We start from the raw sequence: 10,879 nt of genomic DNA, 5'->3' as shown, positions 1-10,879 counted from the left end.
GAAGGGAGATGGTAGGTAGCATCCCATGGACTTCGGATGTTGTGTGCACATGTACAGTACCTAGCCAACTCTGGGTAGGGCAGGACCATGTGCTATCCCTAGCCCTGGTACTGCTCCAGAATGGGGAATGGTGGAGGTGTACCTGTTGCCAAAATTCACAATAAAACTTAACAACAATGTAGTATTCAGGATCAGGCAATTCTTTATTGCGAAATCCAAGAACAGCCATGGGTGCACAGGAGAGAGCTCCATCAAAGTGCAGACATGGCTCCAGATGGTAAAAGCATTTATTACCCAAGGCATTTATTTATTTATTACCCATAAGCATTTATTATACATTCTACTTCAGGTGTCCACAGAGCCCCATAATTACCTTGGGCTGCCTTGATTTGTTACTGAGCTCTCAGTACCACTGACTGTTCCATTAACTGACACTTTTGCAAAATTTGCTTGCTAGCTTTCAGCAAGGTTTTATTGCTACACATAATTGTGAGAAGCATCCCTGCAGTGTACTTTCTCCAGTCACAGCACAGACATTCCTCCACACTTGCATGTGTTGCTTCCTTCATCAGGAACTCTTGTCCCTGTAAAACCAACAACTGCTTTCTGAGTCTTTTGCTTTGTAGTTAATGATAATATTTTGTAGTTTCTCTCTCTCCCTCTCTGTTTTGGAGAGCAGAACGATCTAATACCTTGCATTGCACCAGGTGTGCATTCCTGTGCTCAAGAGTACAATACAGAAGAGAGGCAGAAGAATCTCCTCAGGACACACATACAAACACTGTGCCCCAGACAGTCCCAGCCATGTTTGGCTGCTGTAACCTTGGGCTGGCTCAGTTCTTCCTGCTCAAACGTGAGGCTTACACATTCCTTGCTGGGTTCTGCCCACACCTTTGGCTGGTGTGAGGTCAGTGCGGCTGGCTGGAGTGTGGCCTCCCACTTTATCTAGTTCCCTGGCAACCCAGGTGCCCAAGTTCCACCTTTGGAACCCTGCCTTTGTCCAAGGAACTCAGGCACTTGGGTACTAGATTTGGGGTCATGGCGTGGTGGGTTTTGGCCCTGATGTTGGTATTAGTCCCCTGGCATCCTAGAAACCCTGGCTTGTGGCTGTGGGTCCTGATGTCCTGCCTCCCTGAGGTTAACCCCTGCCTGCTCTGCTTTGGGCCCCCCATTCAGCGGGCACGGCTTTGCCGTGACATTACTGGGGCCTTTGTCAACCAATTCAGACATAAAAAATGCCTTGAGGCCCTTGTTGAGGCTGCTAAATCACTTGCTTCCGTCACTGTAGGTACGTCATGAGTCCCTAGGGACACCAAACCCAACAGGGATCCCGCCTTAGGACCTCTGTCCTGACTGGTCCCTCCTTTCCACCAGGGACATTCATCCCAAAGGGGATCCTCACCCTGAACAGCACCCAGAGCCCTCTGGGGTTTTCCATTTCAACCAAGGCTCTCACACTGGCATTAAACAGGATCCCAGGAAATTGGGGACTCTAGGGACTCACCCTGGGACTCCATCCTTGGGACTCACAACCATGCCAAGGTCTTCTCAGTCCTGATTTGGCCCCCAGGGACCTTTGGGAATCCCAAACCTGACTGGAATCCTGAGAATCACCCAGCTGTGACTAAGGACACACTGGGGACCCCTTGGCCCTACCTAGGACCTTAGGAATCCACAGGGACACCTGACCTTTCCCAGTATTCCTTAAATCCTGTTTAGGACTTCAGGAACACCCAGAAACCCCCAGACCTTACTGGACCTTCCCATCCCTGAAACTCCAACCCTAGCCCTGTACTGATTCCTGTGTCCCTGTACTGGTTCCAGGGTCAGGACAGCGTGAGGAACTTCGGGAGATCGTCATGGATGCAATGTATTCTATAGAGGATCAAAGGGGCAAGAGTGAGCAGACTGAGGGATGTGATATATAGGACATGGGACGTGAAACATGGGGCAAGGGGGGTGGGATGTGGAGGGCTTGAAGAGGGATGGGATGGAGGTAAAATAGAGGATATATGAAGGTCTGGGAGCTGTAAAAGGATATTTGGGGAATCCTGAGGGTATATGGGTTTCAAGGTATACAGCTTCTTGGGGAGTTTGAGGGGATATTTGGAATATATCTGACTTCAGGAGGGATATATGGAGTCAAAGTGAGTTGTATAAGGGATCTGTGGGGTCTGGGAAAGGTTTATGGGGACCAGGGGGAGGGCACATTTTCTTACATGGACATTTGGGACACACCAGAGCCCCTGAAAAAGTCTCTGCAGGAAGCTGTCAACACAATCTGGGCGAAGCTGAGCCAGTTGGGGAAAGGTATGGGGCCACCCTGGGAACCCCTGTCCTAGAGAAACTCCCAGGGACCCCATCTGGGCTGAGCAAGGGCTGAATCCTGATGGCTCATTACAAGGATGTGGGTCCCCAGTGATGCCCAGTCTGACACTGCTTCCTCCCCACCAGTTCCAGCCTGCATCCCACCCTGTGGTGAGTTCCCATCCCTCTGTCTTGCCCTCCCCTGTCTCCTAGTACATCTCCCACTTCTCTGGGACCACCAAGTCTCTCTTTCCCAGGATTCCAGCCAGCTGCCCGTGTCTTCCAGTGTGCTACCTGCCGCTTCGTGGACTGTCAGTTTGCCCTGGACTGCCCAGGTATGGGGCCATGAGAGGCTGTTGTGTTAAGGGTAAGGAAATCTTCCTCAACTTCGTCCCATTCTTAGGTTATTTTTGTGCTATTTTTTATGTTTGGTGGCACTTGAGTGACTCCAGTCACACTTCTGGTACTGATTGAGGTCAAGTGGTCTAACTTCACTTTTAAAGGCTTAGGCTAGAAAAATGCAGAATGTGGTCATGCATTGGGGGCAGGTAGCTTTTGGGATGGAGGTGTGTTCAGTATTATAATGAGATTATAGTGAGCAAAGTTGATCCAAAGGACAGGATTTCACCACAGAAACCTCTGGGGATTCCCCGTGTTTCTCACCCATGGTCCCACACTGAGTGCACCTGCCCAAGTGTACATCTGCCCATCCCTGCAGGCAGCACAGGAGCACCATCATGTCTGTGAGTGCATGTGCAGATGGGAGCTCATGAGCCTGTCAATTCTCCCAGTGCAGGACCTGTGGACCTACACAGATGAAACCATTGTGCTGCGCTGCAGCGTGCCTTTCCACATCCCCGCCGGCCTGCCCGTCACCTGGATGTTTGCCCCGAATGTGAGTCACACATGGTCCTGCAGGGGTGTGAGTCACTCTCAGGGGGGCTCTGGTAGGTGCAGTGACTGCTGCCACAGCAGCTGTCTGTGCTGGGGGTAGCAGCTGTGTAAGCACACACAGGATGCTTGCTCGTGTGAAGGGTGCACACGAGCAGCAGGCCAGATGTGTGTTTGCTGATCCATGTGTGCACGTGTAGCATCATAAAATCACAGGATGGTTTGGGTTGAAAAAGACCTTAAATCTCATGTTATTCCAATCCCCTGGAAGGTGTGGACACCTTCCAGTAGACCAGGCTGCTTCAAGCCCCAACCAACCTGGCCTTGGACACTTCCAGGGATGGGGCAGCCACATCTTACCTGTTCAACCTGTGCCAGGGTGCCGTGGGCAGAGTGGAAGCTTCAGACAAAGCTTATTAAAGAAGCCCTGCTGCTGAGTCTGCGGGTCAGAAAGGATTCCTTTGTGAATTTAAACTCTTTCAGAGAGATGGGTTCAGATTAAGGCAAATCCTTCCTTAGCCTCAGAATATGGCAACAGTTAAAATCTTTATTTTGAAATTATTTTGGCCCAAAAGTCCTAATGATGGCAAATCAGATCTATTTATAAAAAGGAATTATTTAATAAACAAATGAACAGGCAAAATAGATGAAATATCTTAACCAGAATTACTTACTACACAGTATAAAACTAAAAGAAATACTAGTAGATTACAGCATAACATAGAACAGTGCACTATATCAAGGTATCTATATTAAAGCTAGCAAAAGAAATAGTATTGAATAGGAGCCAAATGTAACTTACCACCAAAATTACAATAATGTACACAGATTCCTTCACTCAACCCCTGGGGGATTAACTGGGAAATAGGTGTCCCTATTCACAGGAGAAACTCCACACATTTCCAGGAAAATCCATGGAAGCTTTCTACTTTTATAGTTGTAAAGTGACTTGCTGTCACTCAGAAATCCAGCTTACCTTCCACGTCTCACTTCGACATTAAGATGTTCATTGGCAGTTGGGAGATGCCAGACCGGTGCTAACCCAGTGGTGCAAAAATAACTCATTACAAGACAGATTGTCCTGCTTGAGTTATCTGACTGGCCAAGAAACAACAGATAAGCTCTTGAGGGGATGAGGTGCTCTGCTACACAGGGCCTCACCACACTCACAGGGAAAAGTCCTTCCTGCACGTGCAGGAAGTGACTGTTGTGTACACCCTGGTTGTGCATCCCTGGGGGTACATGCACGTGGGATGGGAGGTGGGTGCACCTGCACCAGCCAGGAGTGCAAGAAGCACGAAGGGGACGTGCAGGACGAGGTGCCTTTGTGTGCACGCGCGCGGTTCCGTGTGCCCGGTGGTCTGGGCAGTGCTGAGGTGTCCCCCCCGTGCCCCAGCTGCGCACACAGGACATGACACTGTTCAAGGAGCTGAAGGGGAATCCAGAGAAGCCCTTCAGTCTGACCATTGAGGAACCCGCTCCAGGAACCGTTGCCTGTCGCCTCGGGGAACATTCCAAGCCCATTGCCCGCAAGTTCTTCTACCTCAACGGTGAGCCCAGACAGCTGAGTGCCCCCGGGGCAGGGAGCAGTGTGGAGCAGAGTGGGACCTGGGACACCTGGCTCCACGGGAAGGGGGTGAGCAGGGTGCTGGGACGCCTGGCTCATGGTGGACAGGTGGATTAGAGCGTGTGTTCCCTGGTGCCTGACTCCCCTGGGAGCATGTGGGGTGGAGCAGGGACCCCCAGATGCCAGAGTCACTGGGGGCAGCGAGGTCTGTGGCTGGAGCAAGAGCTGCAGGGATAGCTGGTCCCTGCATGCAGGGCCCCATGACCTGAGGGGTCTGGGTCCCCACAGTATCAGAGGGAAGCATAGAGGAAGAGAAAGGACTCGAGGCTGCCTTCAGCACTGTGCTGCAGTGGGATGACAAGACCCCCCTGACCCACATACCAACCGTGGGGCTGGCTGTGGGTCTTGGCTCCATGGCATTCGTTCTGCTGCTGATGTGAGTACTCCTGACCTGGTGAACTGTACTCTAAAAATCCCCATGCTTCTGGAGCTCTTTTCAGACCAGCATGGGACTCCCTATCCTCTCTGGATTCTCAGTCCCTTGGGATTCCCTGCAAGTACAAGGGGACCCAGGTATCTAAGGGTAGGCCAAAGACTGTCAGGACTCCTAAATTCACAGGAGCCTCCATGTCTCCTGGGACTCCCTTTGCCCTCTGGCACATTCCAGGATCTCCCTCTTGCACCCAGTAGCACTCCAGACTGCCTTTACTTACCCCAGATTCCCTAACTGCCCCTGAAACCCTACAACTTTCCTCTGTTTTCCCTAGAACCCTCACTGTCCTTTTGGGGGTACCAGTTAGAGTCAGTTACCCCAGTTGCCCTCAGGATACCATAGCCTCACCCTTAGGCCCATCAGTTGCTCTGAGAACCCCCCAGTTGCCCCTTGAGCCCTCCAAATGCCCCATGTGTCCCTGTCCTCCCCACATACACCCTAATGGGAACAGGGTGTCCTCTCTGCTCCCCCTTTCTCCATTCCTCCTCCTGTCTCCCAGGGCCAGCTGGCAATGCCTCTGTGTCCGTCAGACATGCCGCAGACGTGGACATCAGCGTGCCCGAGAGGATTCCAGATGCCTGGATTCACTCTAGGGGACTTTAGCACATGGATCCACCCCAGAGGACCAAAATGTCTGCAATTGCTTTTCTTGTGCTAATCTTAAAACAGAAATACAGAGTTCTGAAAACCTGGATTATGCTTGTGACAGAAATATGGGCTTGCAGACATTAAAATCGGCTACTGGGCAGCATTTCCTTTCCGTGGGTGGGCATTCCAGCTGCAGCTGGAGCTGCAGAGCTCTCAGTGGTGGTGATGGTGCAGGGTGGGGGAGAAGGGTAGTAACTTGACAGACTTGCTTTAGAGCTGCCTTAAATTGGTCAAGAATCAATAGGAGTGGTTGAGAAACAAGAGATGGGTCCCTTGGCTGCCCCTGACTAGAACAATGTCTGGAGCAAATCTGGCCTAAAATTATGGTATGAAAGTGGGGTCTCAGGGCAAAAAGAGGAGGGGAAAGCATCTCTGCTTGCTTGACATCAGCAGATGGACAGTCTCTCTCCTTCTCCCCTGAAGGGATGCCTCTGGTTGAGCTTCACACCTCCAGCTGCATTGGAGCAGACCTGGGAATAGCTATGTGTATATAACTGGGTCAATACATATTTATAGCTAATAGATCCCTGTTACTATCCTTTCTGTCATAATGCATATTAACACTCCACAGTGCATTTATCACCAACATCCTGAATCTGCTTTCCTGTTCCTTCCCTAAACCACACTATTTGTGAACCTGGATTGTGTAAGTTCGTATTCAACTGGGCTAGACCATGCTGGTAAATTGCACTATGGGGAATCTGGGATCTCACAAGTTCCCATTGAACACAGCCAGATATTGTATCAGATCTACTTTTGTGCACTGCCTGTCCCTGCCATTCTTTCTGAGTGCCTTACAACCAAACTATTCTACCTTTGCATGTTTCCAAATTCCCTCTGTTCCCTCTGAGTGCTTCTCTGGATCCCCTCTTACTCATTCGCTTCACTTCCAACCACTCTCAGATCCACTCCATTCCTATCCAGCTGTTTTCATATCCTCTTCATTCCCCTTGTTGTGCTCTCTTAGAACCCCTGTGTTGTTCTCCTTGCACAAACAGATCCTTGCTATTTTTTCCCCTTGTACACTCTTGTGCCCTCCATTTCCCTCTGTGTGCCCCCAGATCTCATCTGTTCCCCTCCTCGAGCACTCAGATCTCCTTTGGTCCTTTCAGCATCTCTTTAGTGCTGACTTTTCATCCCTGGGCAAGCTCACATCCCTCTTTTTCACAACAGGTACCCTCAGATTCCCTCTGCTGACCTCCATTGATGCTCAGATCCCACTGTCCCTTCTGTGGGTGCTCAGTTCCAAAGGGTTCCACCATGATATCCCTTCACCAACCCTGTGCACGCTCATCCCCTCTGTTTTTCCTCCAAGCATGCTTAGATCCCCTCTGTACATGCTCAGATCCCTGTTGCTGCCCTCCATCCACCTGTTTTCACTGCACTCCTGGGCAGATGCTTTCCTCTCCTCCTGCATGGCCACTCTCCCACACCCAGTGCTCAGAGGCCACGACTGTCTCACCTGCCTTACAGAAACCTTTCATCAGGCCCTTCAGCTTCCTTGCAGCTCAGGACTGTGTCCCACTGGAGAGTCAAGACTTCTGCTTCCCCCAGATACAGACCCCTCCACCACGACCCTCTGCTTGTGTCATGCACCCCAGAATGCTTCAAACACTGCCCCACCTAAAGCAGTTCCCTTCTCTGAAGATCTTGGGGCTGCTCTGCTGCCCCACCCAAAGCCAGGCTGGGCTGGACTGGAGCAGATTAAACAAGAGCCCCTTAACCTGGCAGCGCCAGCTGCAGTGGTGGGAGGCAGGCACAGACCTGTGTTTGCTTTCCACCTGGCAGGTGGCTGTGGCATTCAAGTGTTTGCTGAGCAATACTCTTCAAAGTTTGCAAATATGCTGTTCCCCGGGGAAATTCCATCCAAGTCACTAAGCACTCACAGAAGAGACCATTCCAAGGATTCTTGCTGGCACGGGAATTCTTTTTTTTTGCAATCCAGAGCCACAGGCACCTCCACCTCAGCTGGTGTTTTCTGCAGGCGCAAAGGAAACCAACCTGATCTCTTCCAGCAGAAAGGGAGGTAGGACCCACTCAGCCCGCCCAGTGCAGAGGGCACTACAAATCCCTCTGTGTGACCGGCACTGCAGAGCTCTGCGCTCCAGAGGGCATTTCCACAGGGAGCAATGGGTGAGTACAGGGATGGGAAGTGGGTGCTCCTTGCCAGCAACAGGGAGAGCAAAGGTGGGGCAGCTCAGCAAGAGGGAGAGGCTCCATGCTCTGGTTCTTGCACACTGATGGGGAGCAGTGGCACCGCTGCCCTTTAGGGGCACTTGCCACCTCTGAGCAGCAGCTGCTCATGCCCTGTCTTCTGGCTCACCCCAGCCAGGCTCCTGCTCCAGGGACCAGGAGTGAAACTTGGCTCAGGCAGTTGTTGGCTGCTTTGCTCTGCCCAAAAGTGCCCCATGTTTGACTTGTCCACCGCAGATCAAGTGGAAAAGGGCAGGTTGTCGACCCCTTTGGCAGCTTTGCAGGGAGCAGCCTGATGCTGCCCAGCATGCTCGGTGCCCTCCTGCACCTCACAGGCTCCTGGTAACTGCGCTGCTGGTGCCATGGGAGGGACAGTCACATTTCTTCTTTTCTTCTTGTCCCTTTCTACCAGCTCAGTGTCTTCTGCTCCTTGCTTCCCTGCTCATCTTGGCTGTGCCAGGCCATTCTGTGCACACACAAAGCCTAAACACCTTCAAGAAATCTCCCTCCAACACTTCATCGAGTGTTCTGAAGAGAACCAGTAGGTAGCATCCTGTGGGCATCTGGTCTTGTGTGTACGTGTTCAGCCAGCTCTGGGTAGGGCAGGACCATGTGCTGTCCCTTGCCCTGGCCCTGCTCCAGAATGGAGGATGGTGACGGTGTGCCCAGCACGGGCTGCAGGGCTCTGTGTGTGTGTGTGTGTATGTGTGTGCACTGTGCAGGCTGGGAAGGGTGGCTTTGTGCACGAAGGGATCCTTTTTCCCCGTTCCTTTAGTCACAGGCAGGGTCTAGGTCCTCTTCACCTTCCTCCCAGTATGACCCTGCCGTAGTGGCAGCCCCTTTTTCAGGAGACCCAAGGGAGCCCACTGGTGCCCGTATTCAGTCTCTTGGGCTGATATCAGCATAGCTCAGTCAGTGTGGAGCCTTTCAGTGGGGCTGACTCCTGTTGGTCTTCCCTACAGAAAAGGAACAGAGGGTTGAAGCCAATCCCCTCTCCCCTCTAGACCTCTCTGGTCTGGGAGAGCTGGTTATCCCCCATGTGCCCTGGCCAGATGAATTTCCCTCCTGCCAAAGGGAGGGATGCCTCGTCCTGATGCCTAGGCTTTTGTTCTACCCCCCTGTGTCCTGCCCCAGCTTGGCCCAGGGACTGCAGCGAGGTTCCAGTTGGCAGCCCCAGTGGTGTCTACATCATCCAGCCCGTGGGACTGCACCCCATCATGGTGTACTGCGAGATGAGCGGGGCAGACAGGGGCTGGACCGTCATCCAGAGGAACCGGCAGGACACGGATATCACCTGGGCCGAGTCCTGGAGCACCTACAAGCACGGCTTTGGGAACGTGCACACCGAGTTCTGGCTGGGCACCGAGTACATCCACCAGATCGCCAGGCAGAAGATCTACCAGGTCAGGTTTGTCATCTGGGATGCTTCAAATAACATGAGGTTTGCAGACTACAACCTGTTCAGCCTGGATGATGAGTCCCAGGGCTACCGGCTGAGGCTGGGAGCACACTCAGGGACAGCAGAGGATGCCATGGATTCAGACAATCCCAGGAAAGTGCACAACAATATGAAGTTCTCCACAAAGGATCGGGATCAGGATACTTACAGAGGGAACTGTGCCTCCCGCTATGGGGGTGGGTGGTGGTACTCAGCATGTTACTCTGTGCAGCTGAACGTCAAGGGGGGTCTGACATGGGGCAGCCTGTGCAAGGGGAACTGCAGAGCCTCGGCCATCCTCATCAAACCAGCTCCATACCCCTAGAACTCCTTCCCCCTTCTGCCCCTTTGTGGCACATGGCCAGGCCAGTGCCCTGCTGGGGCCCGTTTGATGATGAGGCCCTGGGGGTGAATAGGGCTGTTCCTCTATATCAAGAACTGCTTTGTTTTCCTCCTGTCCTGAAAAGTAGCAGAACTCCTGGCTCTGTCTCTGGCCATTCACCTGTGGTTGGTTTTGGGGGGGATATTATTAGAATGCGTCTTTATAAACACTGCAATATCCAAGCATGCTCCTTCTGGAGAAAACTCTGTGCTCAGAAGCCTAAAACCCTCCTGATGAGCATGGTCTTACTCTCTTTTTGCTTTGTGGGTACAGATGTTTTCAGCAGAAAAACATCCACCATCACCAGCTAACCTGACCTAAACTATATTGACCCCAGGGCAGGCCTTGTCCACAACAACTCCCTGCTATAGTCTGTGTTTATCCTGCAGAATAAAATCACTTTCAGACCTGCAGTGTCCTTCATTTATTTGGGAACTCCTTGCAACTGCTGCCCATTTCCTGCCAGAAGCACACCTGAGGCTTCTGTAAGAAAAAATTTTCAAAAGAAAATTTTTTCATACAACTCAGGTGAGGAATTAGAGACAAAACTTTCACTTAAAGAAGAGGGTTGCATTCCAAGGTGGGGATCTTCCAAAAAGGGAATGTAGCATGACACAGCCAACAGCAAGCAGAGGGTGCAAGGGAAGCATCAGGTCAGTTGAACCTGGAAAGCCAGGCCAGTGTCATCCTGCCTCATTACCCTTGTGGATGCTGGGAGAGACCTGGGAGACTGGAAAGGAACACAGTATTGCAGGGCCACACAGCACCATAAGCCTGGTCTGTCTGGGTCGGTGTGAGAGCTGAGACAGCCTGACATAGCAAGGATCCCAGAATTTCAAGATTCTGGATCAGCTTGGGTCTGTATGAAAGTGCTCTGGTGTGGTGATAACCTTGTGCACTGGACAGCTCAGCAGTGGACACGGTACCTGTGGTGTGGTCTCTGATGCTGAGCAGAGAGAG

General features: G+C 51.9%; 2 protein-coding genes and 1 long non-coding RNA gene across 5 annotated transcripts; 2 read left to right on the top strand and 1 right to left on the bottom strand.

Moving 5' to 3' along the window:
• Window positions 1-454: 454 nt before the first annotated feature.
• Window positions 455-912, bottom strand: LOC128798094 (uncharacterized). The gene is made up of 2 exons (XR_008434321.1): window positions 693-912; window positions 455-584 (listed from the first exon to the last, which is right to left on the bottom strand). It is a non-coding gene; the product is annotated as an uncharacterized LOC128798094 (long non-coding RNA).
• A 50-nt stretch (window positions 913-962) lies between these two features.
• SPACA6 (sperm acrosome associated 6) lies at window positions 963-5,950 on the top strand. Of its 3 annotated transcripts, none has more exons than XM_053961312.1 (9): window positions 963-1,021; window positions 1,825-1,899; window positions 2,242-2,310; window positions 2,455-2,478; window positions 2,565-2,642; window positions 3,099-3,202; window positions 4,595-4,748; window positions 5,054-5,201; window positions 5,758-5,950. In XM_053961312.1, the coding sequence occupies exons 2-9, from the start codon at window positions 1,860-1,862 to the stop codon at window positions 5,849-5,851; spliced, it is 711 nt and encodes a 236-aa protein (XP_053817287.1). In that variant the 5' UTR covers window positions 963-1,021; window positions 1,825-1,859; the 3' UTR covers window positions 5,852-5,950. The 3 variants fall into 3 exon arrangements, with proteins under 3 accessions (XP_053817287.1, XP_053817285.1, XP_053817288.1); XM_053961310.1 differs by lacking the exon at window positions 963-1,021 and adding an exon at window positions 1,031-1,288; XM_053961313.1 differs by lacking the exon at window positions 963-1,021 and adding an exon at window positions 1,465-1,542.
• Window positions 5,951-7,928: 1,978 nt separating this feature from the next.
• Window positions 7,929-10,263, top strand: LOC128798161 (fibrinogen-like protein 1-like protein). Its single transcript, XM_053961435.1, has 3 exons — window positions 7,929-8,039; window positions 8,512-8,640; window positions 9,234-10,263. The coding sequence occupies exons 1-3, from the start codon at window positions 8,036-8,038 to the stop codon at window positions 9,860-9,862; spliced, it is 762 nt and encodes a 253-aa protein (XP_053817410.1). The 5' UTR covers window positions 7,929-8,035; the 3' UTR covers window positions 9,863-10,263.
• Window positions 10,264-10,879: the final 616 nt, after the last annotated feature.

The sequence above is a fragment of the Vidua chalybeata genome, chromosome 20 (genome assembly GCF_026979565.1).
Source record: "Vidua chalybeata isolate OUT-0048 chromosome 20, bVidCha1 merged haplotype, whole genome shotgun sequence".
NCBI classification, from domain to species: Eukaryota; Metazoa; Chordata; class Aves; order Passeriformes; family Viduidae; genus Vidua; species Vidua chalybeata.
This window is presented reverse-complemented; position numbering and strand designations above follow the sequence as displayed.